This window comes from Ursus maritimus, unplaced genomic scaffold, assembly GCF_017311325.1.
Source record: "Ursus maritimus isolate PB19 unplaced genomic scaffold, ASM1731132v1 scaffold_16, whole genome shotgun sequence".
Lineage (NCBI taxonomy): Eukaryota > Metazoa > Chordata > Mammalia > Carnivora > Ursidae > Ursus > Ursus maritimus.
Window position 1 is genome coordinate 17,761,502 of NW_024424008.1, and position 25,924 is coordinate 17,787,425.

General features: G+C 36.6%; 1 protein-coding gene across 1 annotated transcript in view; it reads left to right on the forward strand.

Annotated features, from left to right (window-relative positions):
• The window catches only part of TYR (tyrosinase), a 107,199-nt gene that overhangs the window by 30,931 nt on the left and 50,344 nt on the right, over positions 1-25,924 (forward strand). The window contains exon 3 of the mRNA XM_008704436.2: positions 9,975-10,122. Coding sequence (XP_008702658.1) covers positions 9,975-10,122 — 148 coding nt within the window. The remainder of the gene's footprint in view (positions 1-9,974; positions 10,123-25,924) is intronic.

Genomic DNA, 25,924 nt, shown 5'->3' on the forward strand with positions numbered 1-25,924 from the left:
TTTGCCAATTTGGATATCTTTTATCCCTTTTTGTTGTCTGATTGCTGTTGCAAGGACTTCTAGTACTATGTTGAATAATAATGGTGAGAGTGGGCATCCTTGTCGTGTTCCTGATGGAATTTATAATACTATTTTGTTAGGATATTGGAAAGAATTTGTAATTTTCCCCTTTTTATTCTTTGTATTTTACCTGACCTACTCCATCTCATCCTTGAGAATATCAGATCCTCAATCAGAATAGAATGAGTATTCTTTTTTGAGTAGGTCAGGTAAAATATGAAGAATAAAAGGGGAAAATTACAAATTCTTTCCAATATCCTAACAAAATAGTATTATAAATTCCCGGAGAGTCCTTATAATTAATAACAACTCCTGCTGTCAATAAACCATACTTTTTCACTTCCTAAAAACTTTTCAGATCCATTATCTTAATTGCTCCTCTCAAAAGATTTATACCGTCTTTATTATTACACTTATTTTGGAAATGAGGGAACTGAGATTCAGAATAACTTGACAAGGTCACACAGATGATAGGTAACAAAATCAGATCATCAACAGGAGAGGTCATGTCCCCAAATATTTCAAATACAGGGACCGAATTTTAGAGGAAACAGAGAATAGAGGTTAAGAATCAGACTGCCTGGGTTAAAATCTTGATACTGTCACTTATAGCCAGATGATTCTTGGTAAGTTTAACCTGTGTTTACTTGAAGTCCTCTATTTACAAAGTGAGGATCATCACAATACCTACCTCATGTGTTGTTATCACATGGGTTCATATTTATAAATTACTTAGAATGGTCTCTGTAATGAGAAAATTTTACCTAATAATAAAGTCACTGACTTGCATGCTGATGCACAGTCTTATTTTCTAGCTCCATGTACAAACCAAATCCTAAACAATGGAGTAGACGTATTTTAGATCTTCAGTGGACAAAAATTATTCCAGAAAAGTATTAGACCTAAACTGAGTTGACATCCAAAGTGTAACAATGTGATAATACTGTCTATGTAAAATGACTTTTAAAATCAACCTTTGAAATGCAATCAGACCCTTCTGCAAACTTTTGAAATTGAGTGAAGGAATTCAGTTTGACAGAAACAAACATGTGGCTTAAGGATGTGAATATCTGGCCCTATATAATGGTGGCACCCCCAAAGAATTCTAACCATCTCTGTGTTTTATGATGGGAATCTGATTGATCCAGCTGACTGTAAACCATCTGAAGTCCTGTGATAGAAAGCTTATAAAGTACTCATCCAAAAGAAGAGGGAGAGTGGGAACCACCATGATAGGTCCTTTTCAATCTTGAAAGAGAATTTTATTAAAAAACTGGGCTGGATCAGATGCCTCAGCTTTTTCATTGAAAAGAGTTCAGGGAAACAAGGATACTGTTAGAACTGGAAAAGATGTATTGTTACCTCGGAGATTTTATACTTTAGTACAACTGATAGCTCTATATCAACTAAGAGTGTAACAGAATCTCTGTAAGAGCAGAGATTTAAAATCTGGTAGATAATTAGCCCAAATCCAGGTTCTGCCACTTACCCATTGATTGACTTTGGATAAACCACCATAATTTTTTTGCATCTTAGTTTTACCACCTGAAAGTTGGCTTGATGATATTTTCTTTACAGAGTTATTATGAGGATTAAGTTTCATAAGAACATAAGGGAACACTTAGCCTGGTACCTACCACACAGAAGTTGAAAGTGTTGTTAATAGCAAAAATCTTTTTTTAATATTTTATTTTGAGATTTTACCTATTTATTTGTCAGAAAGAGAGAGAGAGAGAGCACAAGAAGGGGGAGCAGCAGGCAGAGGGAGAAGCAGGCTCCCTGCTGAGCCAGGAGCTTGATGTGGGACTTGATCCCAGGACTCTGAGATCATGACCTGAGCCAAAGGCAGATGCTTAACTGACTGAGCCACCCAGGCATCCCAATAGCAAAAATCTTTGTTGTCAAGTGGTAATAACTAAATAGTAATAAAGGCAAGTAAAATATATGAATCATGTTTCCATTTGTAATAAAATTGTGAAGAGTAAGCTTTGTGATATGCAAGCACAAGCCTCTAGTTGAAACTGAAGGTTGAAAATGCAAACACCCTTGTGAAAGATTCAAACATATTTTCAAGTGATTTTAATCAAAGGCATCTTAAAAATAATTACCCTGGTACAGCATAGGGAATATAGCCAAAAGTAGTGTAATAGTGTTGTACAGTGACAGATGGTAGCCACACTTGTGGTGAGCACAGCATAACATAGACCTGTAGAATTGCTATGCTGAACACCTGAAACTGATGTAACATTGTATGTCAACGATACTTCAACTAAAAAAAATATTACCCTTAATTTAACATAAGTAGAATCTTTATTAATTTTGTTTCCCTACAACTAACTTTATTTGATGCCAATTTTTTTTCATCCATGGCATACGTATGCTCTCATTCATAGCAATAATTCCTACACATAAATTTATAGATAAGAAAGAAAGAATGGCATAAGGGGAAGACTTTTATTGTATGGAATGCCCTGTTAAACCAAGCCAATGACAGAATGTTATATAAAACCTTTGCAGGGTGACTAACCATCTCTGTTTGCCTAGGATTATGGGGTTTCCCAGAACAAGGATTAGCTATATAATTTGCAAGGCCCATTGCAAAATGAAAATATGGATCACCTTGTTCAAAAAATATTAAGAATTTCGGGATAGCGACAGCAGAGCATTAAACCAAGTATGGGCAGTTCTGGGTGGGGAACACTCAGTTGCATGCTTATGAAACTGGTCCTACATATGACACGGGATTTTCAGTGCTAAAACCAGAACAGTGTGGGGCAAACATGGACTAGGATGGTTGGTTACTGACCTTTGCTTCAAAAATAATTAGCATTAGCATTAATACACCATCCCAAAGTTTTAGCATACCAAAGGCACCAACTCCTATCAATTCAGTCATAAGTGAAGTACAGGGAAGAGACTACAGCTTGAATAACACTTTGTCTATAAAGATCTTTGCTTGTTTCAGTCTGTACGATTCAGTCAACTAAATAACTCTACTGTGTGGTTCAATATTCCTGTGTTGCCAAACGCACAAATCTAATCTTAGAATATAGAAAGCCATTATAAAATTTAATCTTAAAATAAGTTTCAGACAAATTTTAAATGAAGAAATGGATAATTATCCTTGATGTGTAAGATCATTTTATAGATGTGTCATAAACTGGAGATAAGATGTAAGAATGCTGAAAAAAATCACTGGATGATGTAAATTATATATATGTTGTGTATTTATAACATGTATGTAAAGAAAATGATCACATATGTGCATGCACATACACAACACACACACACTGAGGTTACTAACAGGAGAAATTAGTCTGATATTGAAAACGATAAACAATTTAAAGTGATGACACATGAAATAATTCTGTTGCTCTCTTTTATTGAATTTATGGAGATGACTATGACGAATTATCCATAGTCTTTGTGCAAACAATGAAAATAATTAAAGCAGTGGTTCTCAAACTTTAGTTTGCATTAGAATTGCCTGAAAGACTTGTTGATGCAAATGGTAAATCCCACTGATTTCTGATTCAATAGTTCTCTGGAGGACTAGAGTATTTGCATTTCTGACAAATTTATAGGTTAATGCTGCTGGCTCTGGGGACACATTTTTGAGAACCATGGAATTTGTCTAGCATTTGTGACCTTAACTATCCATCTAATAATTATATGGCAAGAAGCAATCACCCACTGCTACATTTGTTTCATTGCTCCATTCCCTGTTGTTGAAGGAATTTCCTGAGTCGAATTAAAAGTATTTTCTAATTAACATAAATGCTAATTAATTACATTTATGGCTGTAGAGCTAGTGCTTTATTTGAGAAAGTTTGAAACTAGATTCAAAGTTAATGCTTCCATTATACCTAGGGACCTGTTTATAGCCAAGATCTTTTTTTTTTTTTTTGATATCCAATATTGTATTTCTACAGCAAGTAGTTTAAATTATAAGCCTTTTCAAAGTACTCAGCCATCAAATACAACCCCTTAAAATCATTGTGTATAACATTGTGAGTCTATGCACTTCGTAGTTCCTGAATTAAGTTGCACATTAGGAGACTAATTAGGGGGAATGTAGCCAGGGGGCCTGACAGTCCCTTTGCTTCAACCTTCAAATGCACTAACATACATTTTCTATCTTTTTGCTTTCTTTTCTCTGTTTATATCACTGAAACTCTAAGAAATATTAAAAGAGGTTTGAGATGCACTGAAAATAAAATAAATCAAATAAATGTACTCTGTTCTAAACATTTAGCTACGTACTTTTTCACATTTCAAAATCTACTAGGCATGATGAAGTGTAACATCTATAATCCAACTTCCTAGAAAGGAGCATACAGAATTAAATAAGATGATATATGTAAAAATGCCCATTTGGTGCCTTCCACATAGTAGTTGCTAACTTTTTTTAAACATCATTTTCAAGGTTACACATTGGAGCAGTTATTAGCATGAAAATATTCTTTTTAATTTTTTTAATTAATTTTTTTTAAGATAGAGCACGAACAGAGAGGGAGCAGAGGGAGAAGGAGAGAGAGAATTTCAAGCAGGCTCCACTCTGAGCAGGGCTCGATCTCACAACCCTAAGATCATGACCTGAGCCAGAGTCAAGTGTCCAAGGCTTAAGTGACTGGGTCAACAGGGTGCCCCAACATGAAAATATTTTAAGGTAGAAGTGTGTAGTGTGCAATTTTACTTCCAGAATAGAGAAGGAGCAAATTTCAAGTGAAGGGAATAATACATTCAGAGGTAAAGTTTTTAAACCGTGAACTCAAGTTTGGAGGATGGAAAGCAATTTAGCCCGAATCAGTGAATTTCAACCCTGGTTGCACATTAGAATCACTTGGGTGTTTTTAACGCTCCAAGTGCCTATGCTCCACTCTATACCAATTAAATCTCAATCTCCAGGGGTTGGAGAGAGGCTTCAATGTTAAAAAACAAACAAACAGAAAAACTCCAGAATACTATTGGGGAGGAAATGAAAGAAAAAAGACATGGGTTGATGAGCTGAAGTTTTGTATTGTTAGGATCAGCTGGAAACTGTGGTTATTAATTTCCCATAGGAACGCAGCACGCAGACTTGAAGGCCTAACCCAGAGTACTTTGGTTCAACAGTCGCTGCCCTTCACAAAGAACTGGGAGCCATTTTGGCGTCTGTGACTGCTAACAAGGTCCCTGCTGGCTTACTGGACTTCCCATCCTGGGGACTCCCCGGACAAAAAGGAAGCAGTCACACATTGGGCATCTCGCTGTTAATATAAGTAAACAGCAAGCTCATAAATTAATTTGGTAGTCCACAGGAAAAAGAGGCTTCCAAGTCAGCACAGACGCTACCCAACTGCAGTTTACCTAAAATCACAGGCTTGAAACCAATCAGCACTATCTTTGATTCCCTGATTCCCTCCATGACTAGCTTGAATTTAGATGTGTTAACTGATAGACGTGTAACTTCTATATAAACTTAAGTTTTCTCATCTGTAAATTGGGACAATGATACTATTTATATCACAGGTAGCGTGGGGATTCAAATGAGATCATGTACATAAGAGATATTTCAAAAGCTTGATGTATAAACTGCTTTTATTTGGTGCCTAGAATTTCTTCTTCAACTTGCTCTTCCAAAAGAGAATTAAAATCTCAGCAAGAGAAACTACTGATATTGGTGTAATCCTCTCTTATTTTTCCAACGTGATTTACTGGCCAAAAAATGAATTGTGTGAAGTAAAATAGAAAATCATTTATTCAAAATTTTCACACTATTCAAGTCCATGACATTTTCTCTATTTTGTCTCTTAACAAGCAGCCTAGTAAAGCTATTTGAGGGTCCCTTAAGATTTTATGGAGAGAAATGTATCTTTCCTATTCCCAGTCTCTATAAAATGATGTAAGTGAAGTATTGAAATGTATTTTGTATTTGGTGTTCTTTTAAATACAAAGATGTGAGAGTCTCTGTCTTTGTGGAAAATCAAAGCTAAAGATTTGGTCCCTACTTCTAAGGCATTTCCAGTCTATTTGAAGAAAAAAGATATGCATAGTTCATTTAAAATAGTTAATATAATAAGATTATCTATATTAATAATCTAGTACCTATCACAAAGATGTTGGGTATTTGTTCAACCTGTATCTTTGAACTATTTCTGAGCATGTATCACAATAGTCTGATAAACTCTATGCGCTTCTTATTCAGATTTCCTTTCTTAGTAACTTTGGAGGCTATCCCAGATGCAGTATCTGGCAAATTAGCAGAAGAAGTGAGTAAGGAAATGCTAAACCTTGCTGAGAACACTGTTAGAAATGCAATCTTACTTTCTAAGATCACCCTAACGGATGAAGGCAAGCAACAGGCAGGGTCTGTAGAGCAATGGAGTTTAGGAAGGGTAGAGGTGTCTGGTGTTGGGATGGGTCCTGATGGTGGGTATCATGGAAAAAGAGACTTTTCTGCAGTGGGAGTGACTCATATTCTTGGCTAATAGCTCTCATGATGAGCACCCATTGATCAAATGCAGTGAGCTGATAGAAATGGTAGGTACTACTCAGGAAGTCTCCATTTTGTGCCAGATTTTGTACTAGTTGCTTTACCCCTGCCAACAAAATTATTCCTCATCAGAATCCAGATGGGCAGTAATTATTCCGTCTCTTACCAATGAAGAAACTGAGACTCAAAAAAGATAGCTATCTTGACAAAAGCCATACATTTGGTGAGTGACAGAATTTAAAGTCAGGTCTGAGGAGCTCTAAAAATCTTTTCTCTATGGCAGTATCTTCAAACTGGGATAGACACACTACTGCAGGTTCACCAAGACTTTCTACAGAATACATGGTACAGAACATGTTAAGGAAATTTGTTTCCAGGTCCTCCTCCCAAGTATACTTTTCTTTTTCTTTTTTTAAAATATTTTATTTATTTATTTGACAGGGACAGAGAGACAGAGAGCACAAGCAGGGGGAGCAGGAGAGGGAGAAGCAGGCTCCACACTGAACAGGGAGCCCCAATGCAGGACTTGATCCCAGGACACTGGGATCATGACCTGAGCCAAAAGCGGATGCTTAACTGACTGAGCCACCCAGGCAATCCCCAAGTATATTTTTCTAAAATGAATCTTGAATGGGAAAGTTCCTGAAGGTTCTCCTTTTCCTCTCTTACCCAATACCTTTCTCGTACTTTTCAGGAGAAAAGCCTTCCTCTCACATATCATAAATCCATTCTCAACAAAGCACATTCTCAGAAGGGGTAAAAACTCGCAGGGTGCAAAACAAGTGGGGCATTCAAAATATTGGTGCCGGTGCTGCTAAAGGGCATGACTTTAATGACTAGGCGGCAAATATCTTGCAGGTCATGTGTTTTGTAAATAAATTTATAATTTATAAGATTGCTTTCATTAAAGAATTCTTGATTGAGCTGTCAGCTGATGAATCACGTTATTTTGATGCTTCATCAGTGAGTCATTTTTGGGCTGTAACTAAAAGAAAGCTCAAATAATTAAATGAGATTACTATGAAAAATCTTTTACTCCCATGTAGTTATTTTTGAGAACAAAGTTTTCTCAGGACCCAGATTTAGTTTTTGATATTTAGAATTGGATTTATGCTAAACTTTATCTCTTTGTAGCCATAAATAATATTAATCCATGGATAATTAATTTTTAACTAACAATCTTCCACCAATATTATTAAGAAATAAACTTTTGATAAAATTTTACTCTTTTATATTTAAAATTGTGTAAAACATTTTGATATATGTGTGTGAGTTTGATAAGTTGTTTATGGCTAAAATAGTGATAAATTAACCCAGATTAGATTGTTTCCATAAAATTTTTAAACAGTGATTTTAATCTTTATACCTATTTTCATTGCAGAAAAGTTTTTTTTTTAATCAAGCATAATTTATATAATATTTAGGTATGTTTCTCTGGGAAAGTAGAATAAAAATATGAGATGAAGTCAAAAAGGAAACCTCAAAATTTCAGATGATAATAGAGTTTGATTAGGTATTTTTGATATAGATGATAGTGAATGAGGTAAAAGTGGTATTAAATTTTTAGTTTTATGTTTATACTATTTGTAATATGTCTGAAGTTATATCCTCTGAAAGTATTTACAATTAGGATTAAAATAATCTGGATCTACTTAACAATATGTGACAGCATATATAAAATGTGGTCTTAAAACTTTCATTTGGTGCTATCTCAAGGGTAAAAGCTTAAAGAACACTGATGGGCAGAAATTTGTCTTCCATGATCCGGGATTTATTGCTACATAGAAAGGCAGTAAAACATTGCATTCAAAAGCCTGAGCTCTAGAAGAAAACAAGCTTGTGTCCCAGCCTTAATTTCTCTTATTTCTAAGTCTTACACAAGTTACTTGACTTCTCTAAGCTCTTTTTTCAAACTGATATAATGGAGATGATAAAGGTTGCCTAATTTGTAGGATAACTCCGAAGGGTATATGAAATTAATCATGTCAAGCTCTTAGAAAAATCCCTGCATACAGTAACGGCCTTATGTATATAATCATAAAAGTTTCATTGACAAGAGGGGAGAGAAGTGCATGTTCTTAGGCTAAGCTCCCAGTAGGACCAAGTCTTAGCATGGTCTCTGAGAATGAGCATAAAAAGCTCAAAAGGAGGGGGAAAAAAGTCACAAACTGAAGGATGGAAATACTGTGAGCCACAATGGTGGAAGTGCACAAAGTATCGAATGTAGAAGTTAAGAGCTGCACTTTTAGAAATCAACAGGGTGACAACAAAATAATCCTAGTTGCATAAAGTTAGCTAGACTTCCACTGCCCAAATTATATTGCCTTCACTGTGTGTACCCTACTTTTATTATTATAATTATCATCTTCCAGTTTGTTTGATATTTCTAAATTCTGAAATTTAATAATATGCCCTTGGCCATATTCCCCCAACTAGGTTGCTACTTACAATTCAACTTTGATAAATAGACTTCTTTGTCTGGTTCTGAATCTGAGTTCTATTTATTTTATGTTTTGCCTGAATGGACTCTGAAATACTATCTTCCTCTTCTTCTTCCTCTTGTTCTTCCCAGGGACTGTGTGAAAGAGAACACAAAATAACTAAAGCTCAGGTCTTGAAGTTTAGTTGATCCTGGTTAAAATCCCAACTCTACCACTCCCTGTGCCGCCTAGGGAAATTCAACTTCTCTGAGCCTCGGTTTTCTCTTTTTCTCTTCTTTCCAGTGGAGATAATAATTTCTAATTGACAGAGTTACTGAAAAGGTTGGAGAACGTATGTCACCAAAAGCATTTAGCACAATTAATATTCAGAAAGTAATAGCTCATATTATCATTATTCACCCACTATTAGTATTCCTGATGCAATGAAAGGAACCTTTTAATGGAGTTCTGATTAATTTTGAAATGAACAGTTTGCAAAATCAAACACCTTTTGACCTGATGTCCGCTAGGCTGTGGTACAGAGGGTCACAAATTTTCTGTTTTCTCTGGAACCAGAAACCAAAATTAAAAGTAACCACCAGAACTGGGAAGCAAGGAGATACATAACAGGCTGGAAAGATCTGCTCTAAGTGCCATTAAAGACTGAAGGGAGAGTGACCATGCTGATTAGTATAAAAAGGTCTTATTACTTTGTAGTATCTAAAGAAAAATAATAGGCAGAAGCAACAGGAGGGAATATGATTGGCTCCACCTATTCCACCTGATTAATCAGTCCACTGTACCCAGATTAACAGCCTTCAATTCCACCAAGATTTATTAAATACTCAGTGGGCATCCAAAATCTAAGGAATCCCAATAGAGAATGAATTTTATTATAGATTTTTATTACTTTGAGTTAAGTGCTCAAATGTAGTTGCAAACCAAATGAGATAATCATTGAGATTTTCAATTATTAGTGCAAACTGATTTTTTCTTTCCAATTTTCTTTTTAACAACAGGATTTGCTAGTCCACTTACTGGGATAGCAGATGCCTCTCAAAGCAGTATGCACAATGCCCTGCACATCTACATGAATGGAACGATGTCTCAGGTACAGGGATCTGCCAACGATCCCATCTTTCTTCTTCACCATGCATTCGTTGACAGGTTGGTTGATACTTTTTCATAAATTATGTGCTTATTGGTGTTAATTGTAGTGGGGCTTTATCACATAAAAGCTAAGAAATTATGGTAGTCTATTGTTGCAGATCAGGGTCTCCCAGAAACAGACCCGAAACAAAAGATTTGGATGCAAATGTTTTATGTAAGTGTTTTGTTAAAGAGAAACCAGTAAGAGAATGGGTAAAGCACAATAAGAAGGGGAAAAAAGCCAAATAAGAGTACAGTTTCAGTTGAAGTCCCGGACTCAGCCAGATTTTGGTAGAGTGTGAATTACACCTCAGTTTGTTTTGCCTTAAGATAAAGGAACTGAATTTTTGTATTACCCTATCAAATAGTCATTGTCATTGGCTACAGGTTGCCCTGAGGTAGGAGCCTTAAAGCTCCCAGGCACTAGTCCATTCCAGACCTGTTGTGGAGCGCCAGTGCCCAAGGGCAGCCCTCCGAAGGTGGCAGGGCCCTGTGGCCAGGAGTCAAGCCTGTAGAATCAGAGAGGTGCACACACAGACCTGGCACAAGGGATCTAAGGCCATCTGGGCAGGACACAAATCTGCTACATCCCTCTTTGAAACATATTTTTTCTCTCTGCCAATGTTATTATTATTTCTTCTTTTCCAATCTCAGACCCCCACATAGAAGCAGATATAGTCTTTGATCTCAACCATCGGCCTGAGCATTATACGATTAGCTCTCCAGACATGATGCACCATGGCCCAACCATCTTGTTTGATGTAATTTAATTCTCCTGGAGCCTTTTTTACCCTTATTAACCGTCTTCCTCTTTGTTACATGTGCAATGCCTTATCCGTAAAGAAGTTAGACTTAATCATACATGATGATAGCAGAAGAGAAAGTACCTGGAGGAGGGTCAGCTGTCTGTTTCTGGAGTTCTTCAAGAAGAGAGGAGGAAGTAAAGCATTGAATCGTGACAGACAAATGTAGGGATCTTTTTTTTCTTTTTTGTCCCCTCTTAGGTAGTTTTCTCCAGTGTAAAAAGGGCACAGATTTATACCTGCCATTAAGATAATACTTTCCTGGGGCGCCTGGGTGGCACAGCGGTTAAGCGTCTGCCTTCGGTTCAGGGCGTGATCCCGGCATTATGGGATCGAGCCCCACATCAGGCTCCTCCACTATGAGCCTGCTTCTTCCTCTCCCACTCCCCCTGCTTGTGTTCCCTCTCTCGCTGGCTGTCTCTATCTCTGTCGAATAAATAAAATCTTTAAAAAAAAAAGATAATACTTTCCTTCTTCGTGGTAAATACAAGAAGTTCTATTTTTCCTGTTTTAAAGATAAAGAAACTGACACTGAAAATTAGATGTTTTACTCATATTATCACCATTTCTAACTCACTCATTTCCCCAGAACATGGACATGATATCAGATAAAAAGTGACAGTGAGCCTGGAAGATTATTAGGCAGATTGTTATTGTCTGCAGAACAACTCTAATACTGTAGGAATTAAGTAACAGCCCAAGTCAAGTTTCCTTCAGAAATCAGTTTTTAAGAATGCATATAAGCACCAAAATTATATTAATTTGACATCATAAGTACCTATACCTGTATATGAAGGAGGGAGCATGAGGCTTGGAAAAACATCTTACCAGAAAGAATAGATTGAACTCTTTTTATGAAGTCATTTTTACATCTTATTGTCCCTGCAAATTGTTGGCATTTTTTGATCTTTAGTGTCCCATGAACTTTAAAGAATTCTAGATTTCTTAGACAACTTTGTGCTCTAAGGAAGAAATCAGCACGCTATGGCTTATAGGCCCCATCTGTCTCCTGCCTTATTTGTAAATAAGGATTCATTGGAGTCACAATCATTCATTTATATCTTGTCTGTGGCTGCTTTCATGCTATAAGGGCTGAACTGAGTAGTTGTAACTGAGGCCATGGGGCCCACAAAGTGGAAACTATTTACTTTGTGGCCCTTTATAGAAAAAGTTTGCTGTCCCCAGCCAAACCACAGAATTCCATATTTATAGACCAGAAAAGAGAAAACAAAAAGTTGATCTTTAGCTACCTTGCCTATATCTGTCTTTATAGAAAATACTATAGTTGAATTCAGTGGCTGGGGGCATGTTTGTTTAATAGAGATCAAGCCATTATGCAGATGTATGGCTTTTAGGCCACTCTGCCACTCTTGAAAATTAAAATTTTCTGCCCTCTTAGAGTTCTCTGCTAATCGTATCTTACTATTAGATATCTGTATGCTTATTAAAATAACTGAAGGGGCGCCTGGGTGGCACAGTGGTTAAGCATCTGCCTTCGGCTCAGGGCATGATCCTGGCGTTATGGGATCGAGCCCCACATCAGGCTCCTCCGCTATGAGCCTGCTTCTTCCTCTCCTACTCCCCCTGCTTGTGTTCCCTCTCTCACTGGCTGTCTCTATCTCTGTCAAATAAATAAATAAAATCTTAAAAAAAAAATAACTGAAAAGTAATAAGCAAATGGCCAAGTAGTTTCTCACTCAGCCCACAGAGCCAAGCTGATGAAGATTCTGGAGATGGAGAGGGAGGAAAAAGCACCATTATGAAGGATAGAGACCCATGGATTGCCACAGAATACTGTGGCACCTGAGCTTTCCTCTCAAGTCTCTTCTCAATCAGATGGTCGATTCACCGCCATTCGACTAGTCACAAATATATTTATTGAGTACCCACTGCGTGCTGAGTATATTTGCCTAAATATTCCACATTCCTTCCTGTCTCTATGCATTGCTTATACCATTCTCCATACCTGAAACATATTTTCCTTTAGTTATCTAATTTTTATACAATCTTTAACTCAAGTTTCAATTTTCACCTCTTCCATGAAGTCTACCCAGACCATGCCAGTCTGTAAGCACATCTCCCATCCAAAGTGTGCTGGAGCCAGCCCACAATGGCTAGCAAGATCTAATATGGGCATCTTTCCCCAACTTTGCTTTAGTAACCTCAAGCTACAGCTTGAAATTAGTCATGGTGGGAGTATTTATACTATGAAATTGGCAAATGCTACAAATCAAGAATTTTATTCTGACCTCTGGTTATTAAAATAATGGCCAGGATACCACTCACTCCTCCATCTACTAACTGATACCACATTCTCTCTTTACTCTTCATTTAGGACACATTTATATTGTTCTTGATTATGTCATTACTCATTTGTGCTTTGTCTCTCTCACTAATCTGTGAATGACTTAATGGTAGGGCCCATGCTTTGTATTATATTTGTTTTTCTCACAGTATTGTGTCTAGCATATAACAAGTAAATATATAACCAATTTCTATCAAGTAAACGAATGATCAAAAAAAACCTTAGCATGCTACATTTGTCACAGCTACAAAAGGAACTACAGAAAAGCCATTTTAACTGGAGGAATTTTCTTTTGCAAGTCTTAAAAAGCAAAATGTAATAATCATTTAATGTTATGAACATGTCTCAAGATTTTGGCATATTTCTAGACATCAGACCTGGTTCTAGGCACTGAGGAAACAATAATGAGACAAGATCAATAATGAGAGAGGTCTGAAAGGCATAGTTTAGTGGGAAATACAAATGAGTAAACAACAATAGTACATTATGATTCATGCATAATCATGGAAGACATTCTTAGAAAGCTACATAAAAACCGATGACATAAGAGCCAATCTCTGAAGAACAGCAGCCTTACAAGACAAGAATGAATATTCAAGGATCAGGAGCACAGCTTTTGTCTCCTTGAGACCAGTCACAAATGAGAAGTATAAACTGAAGAAGAAAATGCAAGCCTGACATCCAAAACAAGGAAATAAGCCTCAAAGCTCATGGGAAGAGAAATTCATGACATTCCAGTGCCAAATAGTCTGCCATTAGAATGTGCCAACATTGGGAAAAGAAAGATGTAAACTAATTCCAATTCTCTCTACCACTTAAAAATATCAGAGAATGGATTTAATATAACAGTTTTAAAAGATAATATACATTTAGTTTTTACTATATTTGAGGCACTGTTCTAAACTCTTCTCGATTTCTATTTCATTCGGTTCACACCAAGTCTATAATGTAGGTTCTAGTATTATCCTACTTTATAGATTTAAAAAAGAGAGATAGAGATTATGTAGTTAGTAAAGGACAGAGTTGAGAGTTAAACAATGTACTCTTACTGCAGAACCAGGTTCTTAACCACTATGGGCAACTCCCTGGAGATTTGAAATGTAAGTGCCCTTCTGATTCCTCTTAGATTGAGGATAAACCATTTTCATTAAACATCAATTCATTCAAAAACATTCATTCATTCATCAAACATCTTAAGTTTTTACTGTATTCCATTTACCATGCCAGATATCATATCTGTTTTATTTGTTGAGAGGAATAAAAAGCCCTGACCTCCAGGTGCTTACAGTCTTCCAATACAGAAAAATAATTAATAATCATAGCAATGCAGCAAAGCCTATAAAAGAAGTATGAGAGGTATATGAATCCAGAGAGGAAAAGCTTAGCCCTGCCCTGAAAATTGAAGGCTTTCTTGAAAAGGTTCTCCTTTGATTTATTCTTAAAGATGAGGAAAAACTACAGATATGACAAGGAAGGTAAGGAAGTGTATGTCATACTTAGGGAACAAAATTGGTAAATCATAAGATAGAGGAAATCATGTTGAAGAAATTTTATTTAGCCAGGCTGGAGAACAGATTCCCACAAGTAGTAGCAAGATTAACATCAGATTTGAGGGCCCTGACATGTTTTTGGCTTCTTTGAAAGATTTCCTTTAAAGACTATATTGAAATATTTTAGTTTTTATTTTTGTTTTCTTGTAAATTAAAAAAAAAGCAACATAAAGGAGCAGATTAGGTGAAATTACCTAAAATCCATTCCGCAATTTAGAAAATTCAGAGAAGTAAAGAAAGGAACAAATTAACAAGAGAAGCCTCACTCCACCATTCCAATATACACTAAAGAATTGTATTTGTGCATAATTCTGTACTTTTTTCCCCCACTTAATAATCTCAGATATATTTTCACATCTGTGCATGTAGATCAATTCCTTTCCTTTTGAAGCTTTATAGAATTTCATTGTATATCAAGAGAATGAGAAAATAAGGCACAGACTGGGAGAAAATAATTGCAAAACATAGCTGATAAAGGACTTAATCCACAATATGAAAAAAAACTTCCTAACATTCAACAATAACAATTTGAATCCAACTAAAAAGTGAGTCAAAGTTCTTAATAGACACCTCACCAGAGAAGATACACAAAGACAAGTAAGCATATGAAAAGATTCTCCACATCATTTGTCATCAGGGAAATGCAAATTAAAACAACAAGATAGACACTTTTTAGGATGGCCAAAATCTGAAACACTGACACCACCAAATACTGGTGAAGAAAGAACGGGACAGGAGCTCTCAGTCATTGCTGGTGGAAATGCAAAATGAAATGACCAGTTTGGAAGATAGTTTGGCAGCTTATTACAAGACTAAACCTACTCTTACCATATGATCCAGCAATTTTGTTTTTTGGTATTTACACAGAGGAGCTGAAAACATATGCCCACACAAATATCTGCACATGGAAGCTTGTAACAACCATATTCATAATTGCCAAAACATGAAGGTAACCAAAATGTCCTTCAGTAGGTGAATGGATAAATAAACTGTGCTACATCTGGACAATGGATTATTCCGAGATAAAAAGAAATGAGCTATCAAGCCAAAAAAAGACATGGAGGAAATTTAAATATATATTACTAAGTAAAATAAACCAATCTGAAGAGGTTACATATTGTGAAATTCCACCTGTATGACATTCTGGAAAAGGCAAAACTATGGAGACTATAAAATGATCAGTGCTTGCCAGAGGTGAGAACAGGGGCAGATGAATAGGCACAGCACAGAGGACTTTTAAGGCAGTGAAAATACTCTCTATGATATTATAATGATGAATATAGGCCGTTACACATTTTTCTAAACCTGAAGAATGTATACCACCAAGGGTAAACCCATATGTAAACTACGGACTCTGAGAGGTAATTTTTGCTCCAATGTAGGGTCATCAGTTGTACCAAATGTATCATTCTGGTGAGGGATGTTGCTCATGGAGGAGGTGATGCATGTGTTGGGGAAGAAGGTAAATGGGAAATCTCTGTACCTTCCTCTTAATTTTGTTGTGAACCTAAAACTTCTCTGAAAAAAGGGAGAAGGCTATGAGTAGTTGACATTTTAAATAACTGAAATTATGACATGACACTGTACTCTTGCTGCTTAATATCAGGCAAAGCACCATTAGGACTCATAAATAGAAACATATCATGGACATGGACAGTGAGGGCATTGATGAATCTCTAGGAACTTCCCATAAAGCATACAATTTCAAAAGGGCTTAATAGTCATTTACTTATATGAATATTAATGTCATTTACTTATACAAATTTAACCTAAGGAAGGCTGAGTATCTCTTCCTGTTTGAGAACTCTTCCCATGTAACTCATCAATAGTAACTACCAAATAAACCTACTTATTTCTATCTCTCTTTTCATAAGATGGAAGAATAGATCTTTGTGGTTTTGCTGGGAACCCTCTAAGAAATCACAAACAGAGTTTTAGGTGTAAAAGATATTCTAAAAGATTTATTTAACTTTTTATATTCAGGATCTGATGTGAGCAAGACAGAAATTAAAGAAGTTATCAGAGGAGAATTGAACACTTGATTAAGATGGGATTATAGGCACCTGAGAAAAAATACTTGGTTATACGTTTAATCAAAGTGTCAATAAAAGATTTCAAAATAAGAAAAAGAAGGTAACATGATTATAAAGAATCTTAGTTCTTTTATAAGTGAGGAAAGAGAAATCTTTGTTCTTTTTTTCTTTCTTAAATAGTCAGGAATATAATAAAGTCAACATATAGTAAAGGAAATTATTCTGGTTAAACACAGAATCTCTGCTATCCAGAAAGTAAAGAATAATCCTTTACATTGTAGGCAAAGGCAATAAGCAATAAGCTAAGGAAGTAAAGCCATCAAAATTTAAAACACTTTGCTAGGATTTTTAACAAATTTTATAACTGTTTTTCAAACTTAGGTATTCTAAATCAGGTCAAATAAAATTTACTTTCCAAATTTTGTCTTTTATTAGCTCCTTCATATTGTGGAACAAACTGACTGACACTTTAAGACAGAGTTTAAGGGCTCCACAATGTCAGCCCTAACTTCATCATAATATTATGATACCATTAACATGCAATGTGTTCATCATTGTTTTTTAAATGAATCAATAAATGTGTTAAAAAATTCCATTGTATGGATGCACTTTAATTTAGTAATCACTTATTAACAGCTCTTTTGATTGTTTCTCTCTTTTTTTTTTTTGCTAAAAAAGTATGTATGTATGTATGTATGTATGTATGTATATAGATATACCATATATATAATTTTGAACATTGTGAACATAGCTAAAGAACAAATTTTTAACTTTGGAATTGAAAGGTGAGAGGTTAAATACATTTAAAATTTGTAGATATTTCTAAATTGCCTTTCAAAAATGATTGTGACAACTACATTCCCACAAGTAGAGGATGAAAGTATTTCCTTCACCCTGTACCCTCACTTGCGAGATGCCATCAGCCTTATTAACCTTTGCTACTCAGAAAAGTAAGAAAATATCTATTTGAATTTCTCTATTTTATGTACACATTATAGATTTTTTTCCCTAAAATCTGTTGACATTTGTTGCTATTTTATATTAGGGTGTGTGGGGGGGGGGTTGCCTTTTTATTACTATATTGTATAGGCTTTTCATAATATTTTTAAAAGTTGGTCCTGAAATAAACATTACAAATATTTTCTGCATTTTAAAATTACCTTTTAAGTTTTAATGGTATGCTTCTCATTTCAGAAGTTAATTGTTTTTATATGGACTTTTTTAATCCAATCTTTTATTTGTGGCATCAGTGTGTTTACCTTCTTGTTCCTTGGTATTCTTATTTGTAAAGAGAATGGATTGCTGCAAAAACTCCAAGGTCCTTTCTGGACTTTACAATATTCTGGATATATTTTTTTAAAGAAATGACAATAGAATGCATTAGTACAATTACAAGGCTTTTAAGGGTTTCTTACTGACAGTTTAATCATGCATAGTTATGATTAATAGGTAACTGACAAATAAGTCCAATTCATAGTTATTTTTTTTCTCTGCCATTCAGAATAAGATCTGACAAGGGACTCTGACCTGTTCTCAGGTTTGTAAAAAACAAAAGAAAACAAAACAAACAAACAAAAAGCAATTAAACCCCAAAGTTCTGGCAAGAAGAGAAGGTTGAGGAGCAATTACCCTAAAAGGTAGAATAAGTTGGGGTGTTATTTCTTCTTTTTCTCTAAGAAGACCAGATTTGGGGCCTGATAAAAATACAGGGTTTTGAAACGTTAAACCAATCTAATGCTATAACACCCATCAAGCAAAGCTGATGTTTAAGCAATGGAAGTCGGAGTTTTTATGTTTATAGTTTCCTCCCAGATGGTGTACTGTGGATAAATGTCAGTGCCACAGAAAAGGAGCTTAGGAAATATTTCCCTTTCCTTGACACCTAATCACTCAAGAAGGCATGGACAAAAACAAACACACCTCTGCATGCAAGCATGCATTCATCTGTTACTTCTGCATGCAAGCATGCATTCATCTGTTAATAAGTACCTTCTTTGTTTTGTGTGCTATATTAGGCCATGGGGCTGCAGCAGTCACTAAATACCTAATGTGTAAATGTCCAGATGTGTAAATATGTCCAGTCCAGATGTGTAAATAACTAAGTAACACAAAACAAGATTCTTTAGTAAGGGCGGTTTAATAAGCTGGGGTATGTGAAAGAGCAGAAATGAGCACCAAAATGTAAGGACCACAAAAGCTGTCCTCTTCAACCCCTAGATCTGTAGCACCTGCCTCAAAGGGCAGCTAATCAGTGAACACTTTATTTAGAGTCTCTTATTTGGAATACTCTTATGACTGTGGCTTTATGAAGAATGAGTGGGATTTTGACTTGTGAATTTTGGTAGTAAAAACATTCAGTGCATAGGGAACAAAACAGGAAAGGCACAGAAGCATGAGGTTAAAAAAAAACTTTAGTGTTAGTCATGATCTCTCTCCTTTCATTCATATTTTTATTAACTTGGGTCCTTTCTCTTTTCTTTTGGATAAGTCTGGCCAGTGGTTTATTGATCTTACTAGTTCTTTCAAAGAACCAGCTTCTCATTTCGTTGACCTGCTCTACTGTATTTCTGGTTTCTGATTCATTGATCTCTGCTCTAATCTTAATTATTTCTCTTCTCATGCATGGCTTAGGCTTTATTTGTTGGTCCTTCTCCAGTTCTTTAAGGTGTAAAGTTAATTTGTGTATTTGAGATTTTTCTATTTTTTTGAGTGAGTCTTGGATGGCTATGTATTTCCCCCTTAGGACTGCCTTTGCAGTATCCCATAGGTTTTGGACCTATGTATTTTCACTCTCATTGGTTTCCATGAATTGCTTAAGTTCTTTGATTTCCTAGTTGACCCAAACATTCATTAACAGGATGGTCTTTAGCTTCCAAGTGTTTGAATTTCTTCCAATTTTTTTCTTGTGATTGAGTTCCAGTTTCAAAGCATTGTGGTCTGAGAATATGCATGGAATAATCTCAGCCTTTTGGTATTGGTTGAGACCTGATTTGTGACCCAGTATTTGGTCTATTCTGGAGAAAGTTTGAGAAGAATGAGTATTCTGTTGTTTTAGGGTAGAAAGATCTATATGTGTCTATGAGGTCCATCTGGTCCAGTGTGTCATTCAAAGCTCTTGTTTCTTTGTTGATTTTCTGCTTAGATTAACTGTCTATTGCTGAGAGTGGAGTGTTGAGGTCCCCTACTATTAATATATATTATCAATATGTCTCTTTATTTTGGTTAACAGTTGGGTTATGTCGTTGTCTGTTCCCATGTTGGAAGCGTAGATAATTACAATTGTTAGATCCTCTTATTGGGTAGACCCTTTAAGAATGATATAGTGTCCTTCCGTATCTCTAACTACAGTCTTTGGCTTAAAATCTAATTTGTCTTAGATGAGAATTGTTACCCTAGCTTTCTTTTGAGGTCCGTTGGCATGAAAAATGGTTCTCCATCCCTTCACTTTCAGTCTGGATGTATCTTTAGGTTCAAAATGTGTCTCTTGTGGACAGCATATGGATGGGTCATGTCTTGACTAATGTCAAGGAAATAGAAACAATTATTAGAAATTATTATCAACAACTATATTTCAATAAATTAAGCAACCTGGAAGAAACGGATGCTTTCCTGGAAACCGATAAACTACCAAGACTGAAACAGGAAGAAACTGACAATCTGAATAGACCAATAACCAGTAACAAGATTGAAGCAGTGATCAAAAACCTCCCAAAAAACAAAATTCCAGGGCCTGATGGATTCCCTGGGGAATTCTACCAAACATTGAAAGAAGAGATAATACCTATTCTCCTGAAGCTGTTTCAAAAAATTGAAACAGAAGGAAAACTACCACACTCATTCTACGAGGCCAGTATTACCTTGATCCCCAAACCAGGAAAAGACCCCATCAAAAAGGAGAATTATAGACCAATATCCCTGATGAATACGGACACCACAATTCTCAACAAGATCCTAGCTAATAGGATCCAACAGTACATTAAAAGGATTATCCATCACCAGCAGTGGAATTTATCCCTGGGATGAAATGGTGGTTCAACAGTCACAAATCAGTGTGATAGAACAAATTAATAAGAGAAGAGACAAGAACCATATGGTCCTCTCAATTGATACAGAAAAAGCATTTGACAAAATACAGCATCCTTTCCTGATTTAAACTCTTCAGAGTGTAGGGACAGAGGGTACATTCATCAATTTCATAAAAACCATCTATGAAAAGCCCACATTGAATATCATTCTCAATGGGTAAAAGCTGAGAGCCTTTCCCTTAAGATCAGGAACACGACAAGGATGCCCACTCTCACCACTATTTTTCAGCATAGTAGTAGAAGTCCTTAGCAACAGCAATCAGACAACAAAAAGAAATAAAAGGTATTCAAATTGGCAAAGAAGTCAAACTCTCTCTCTTCAGAGATGACATGATACTTTGTGTAGAAAACCAAAAGACTCCACCCCCAAATTACTAGAACTCATACAGCAATTCAGTAATGTAGCAGTATACAAAGTCAATGCACAGAAATCAGTTGTTTTCCTATACACTAACAATGTAACTGTAGAAAGAGAAATTAGGGAATTGATTCCATTTACAATCACACAAAAAACCATAAGATGCCTTGGAATAAACCTAACCAAAGAGGTAAAGGATCTATACTCTAGAAACTAAAGAACACTTATGAAAGAAATTGAGGAAGACACAAAAAGATGGAAAAACATTCCATTCTCAAGGATCAGAAAAATAAACATTGTTAAAATGTCTCTGCTGCCCAGAGCAATCTATACTTTCAACACCATCCCGATCAAAATACCAAAGACATTTTTCAAAGTGCTGGAACAAACAATCCTAAAATTGTATGGAACCAGAAAAGACCCTAAATCACCAAGGATATGTTGAAAAAGAAAAACAAAGCTGGGGGCATCACGTTGCCTGATTTTAAGCTATATTACAAAGCTGTGATCACCCAGACAGCATGGTACTGGCACAAAAACAGACACATAGATCAATGGAACAGAATAGAGAGCTCAGAAATGACTCTATGGTCAACTGATCTTTGACAAAGCAGGAAAAAACATCCAATGGAAAAAAGACAGTCTCTTCAATAAATGGTGCTGGGAAAATTGGACAGCCATATACAGAAGAATGAAACTCGACCATTCTCTTACACCATACACAAAGATAAACTCTAAATGACACTACAGATAAAGGGGCTGGTATCCAAGGTCTATTAAGAACTTCTCAAACTCAACACCCAAAAAAACAAATAATCAAGTCAAATAATGGGCAGAATACACGAACAGACAATTTTCCAAAGAGGACATACAAATGGCTAACAGACACATGAAAAAATGTTCAAAATCATTAGCCATCAGGGAAATTCAAATCAAAACCACACTGAGATACCACCTTACACCAGTTAGAATGGCAAAAATTGACAAGGCAAGAAACAACAAATGTTGGAGAGGATGTGGAGAAAGGGGAACCCTCTTACACTATTGGTGGGAATGCAAATTGGTACAGCCACTTTGGAAAACAGTGTGGAGGTTCCTCAAAAAGTTAAAAATAGAGCTACCCTATGACCCAGCAATTGTACTATTGGGTATTTAGCCCCAAGGATACAAATGTAGTGAAAAGAAGGACCACATGCACTCCAATGTTCATAGCAGCAATGTCCACAATAACCAAACTATGGAAGGAGCTGAGATGCCCCTCAACAGATGAATGGATAAAGAAGATGTGGTTCATATATACGATGGAATATTACTCAGCCTTCAGAAAGGATGATTACCCAAGATTTGTATCAACATGGATGGAACTGGAGGAGATAATGCTAAGTGAAATAAGTCAAGCAGAGAAAGACAATTATCATATAGTTTCACTTATTTGTGGAACATAAGGAATAGCACGGAGGACATTAGGAGAAGGAAGGGAAGAGTGAAGGAGGTGGATCAGAGGGGGAGATGAACTATGAGAGACTATGGACTCAGGGAAACAAACTGAGGGTTTTAAAGGGGAGAAGGATGGGGGGAATGGGTTAGTCCAGTGGTGGGTATTAAGGAGGGCACATATTGTGTGGAGCACTGGGTGTTATACACAAACAATGAATCATGGAACACTACATTGAAAACTAATGATATACTGTATGGTGACTAACATAACATAATTTAAAAAAAAAAACTTTAGGAGAGAGACAAAAGTTAAAACACAGTAAGATGCTAAGAACACAATTAACTAGACTTACTGTGCACAGAACGCTAAGTGCATTATGTGGTTTGACTTGTTTAATGCTTCAGACAATCCTACCAGTGAAGTGTCATTTTCATCCTTAGCTGAAGGACAAATAGACTGAAGCACAGAGAGGTGAAGTCATCTGTTAGGATATTAATCGTGTTCTTAACCCATACTATATGCTTCTTCATAAAGAATTTAGAGTTAGCAGAAGAAATGTATATATAGAGAAAGAATATACTCTTCTCTCAACAGAGGAGCAGGAGCTGCCAGAAGAAGTGGTTATTTTGAGCACCAGCAGAGCAGCATGGTTAGTGCTGCCAGAGATGATTCTAAGAACAAGTTGGTTTAAAAAAAAAAAAAAGGTACTTAGCAAATTGAAACCGGAAGGGGGCAGGGAGCAGTGGGGTGTAGGAGAGCAAAGACGGGACTGAAAATGGAGTGGGGAAGTTTCCCATTGACAGTGTCCAGAAGCTTAAGTTGTAACTGATTCTTAAGCCCCCCTCTGATGTGGGTGGTTCTCTTCTCCATCATCCTGAAAGGGCAGGCACTGGACTCAGGGGCTAAGGAAGGTGGAGGTGGAGAAGGCAGGTCTGGCACCCAGCCTCCAGGAGCTCATGGTCTGGTTCCTAGATTGTAGGTGTGGAAGAGAAGTGCTCTAGTGGATGAACCATGACATCTGCTGTCAGAGGCCTGTGAGCATGTCCTGGCTCTGCCTCGTGATACTTGTGTGACCCTGAGAAGGTTGCTGAACCTCTCCCAGACTTATTTTCCTCTTATAAAATGACAGTAATAATACTACCTTCCTCATAGGAATATCAGTTTACACTTTAAAAACTATAACACATTATGCAATGACTAGCTGTTGTAAAAGGAAAAGAGTATAAGGGACTTTTAAAAACTCATACAGTGCTTTTGTTATTTATTCACTATTTTCCTTGTGTTCCTTAGTATTGATAACACCTCATTGGTTCTCCTATAGCCTGTCTCTTGAGCGCATGGGAATCCCAAGTAGGTACAAATGTGAAGCAGAATGTTCCAAGGATGGCAAGCCTGCCTCACAACGCAACTACAGATTAATTACATCTTTTGGAGAGACTTGTTGGCTATATTTGCTGCTGAGGCTTCCCCTTTACTCTACTCCCCAAGCATCCCGTGGGCCATCCTGCAAAGAAGGCTGCCCTAATCCACGTGCCCATAAAGCAAATGCCTTGCCAACTTGGCGGCCTAGAAATAGCCCAGGCAGAAGGCAGGTCCCTGGAGCTTTAGGAATGAAGAGCAGATTGCTTGCCTGCTGGCAATTGCAAGGCTGAAGCTTGCTCAGAAAGGCAGAAATCACAGGGTTATGGAAGGAGGTGAGTTCAAAAGCCAGAGAAATGTCTTAAAGTCGGCTCTAGGAATCAGATGGGATGGCAGGGGAGGACCTGGTTGTTTCTTGGTATCTTTTCATATTGTTGGATTGTAACCAGTTTTAAAAATATTCCCTGGTTTTTTTCTAAAGCAGGATAATTAATTCCCTAAAAAAAGGAGCAGTTATAACATCATAGTTTTACTAACCCATATTCCCACAGCTGATTTTGTTGTTGCTATTATTGTTCAGTTGAGCTCTTATATCAGTTGGCTTTGGTTAGACCAATTGTAGGTTTGTCTATCTCTCCTAATAAATCTTGAGCTCCTTGAAGACAGGGTCTATGTATTGACCACCTCTAGCATCCAGCCCAGAGTCTAGCACCTAATACAGACCTGGGTACATAGGACACATTTAATTAAATACTTATTAGACTGAAGTATTGTATGATAATTCTAAGGCAGGCAGCCATCAGCTAGGCGATAAATAACATTTTGTGGTGGATTAAAATATTAATCTAAGGGAATTGAATTGTGCGCTATTAGCTGATGAAGAAGCCATGTACTATAATAACCTAAAGAATGTTCCTCCTACGATGTGGGACATCTCCCAACTCTTTGTGGGATTAATTTGTTTTAGTACTAGGAGAATTAAATTGCTTAAAGTGTTAATAACTTAAAAATCCCAAATGAAAGAGGATAAAGAAACATGAGTCGTCATCATTTTTGCTGAATTTTTAAATCTGAAAGAGAATGCCAAGGTCAGTCTGAACCCCTGGCTTTACAAATAAGGAAGCCGGGGACCAGAGATGGTGACCTGCTCAAGGACACAGTTTTCTGCAAAGTAGAGAGAAAAGTATTTCGAGGTCTTGTGGTGCCAAGCAGGAGGTCCCAGAGACAGAATGGAATTTTTTAACATGACAGGGGGATATTTAACCAGGGAAGGCAGAAGCAGCATGACTGTAGGAAGGTCCTCACCATAGTTATTTAGAGAGTCAAAGGTCAGAATGGCTGAAAATATTAGGTCCAAAGGATGAACAGGGCTATAAAAATAAGTCAAAAGGCTGGAAATTAGGAGACTAGGGGACAATGAATCATGTGATTAAGATCACAGATTTTTGCATAGACATTCCTCATTTTGAATCCCAAGGCTATTACATCTAGCTCCATGATGCCTGGCAAGCCACTTATTGTCCCCTAAGCCTGCCCTTTCTCAGCCATGAAATTCTGCTAATATTGGTAGCTCTCTGATTGTAGCTTTGATAATTAATATGATTTTTTTTGTTATAATAATATTTTTTATTATATTATGTTAGTCACCATACAGTACATCCCTGGTTTTTGATGTAAAGTTCCATGATTCATTAGTTGCATATAACACCCAGTGCACCATGCAATACATGCCCTCCTTACTACCCATCACCGGTCTATCCCATTCCCCCAACCCCCTCCCATCTGAAGCCCTCAGTTTGTTTCTCAGAGTCCATAGTCTCTCATGCTTCATTCCCCCTTCTGATTACCCCCCTTTCTTTACCCCTTTCTTCTCCTACCGATCTTCCTAG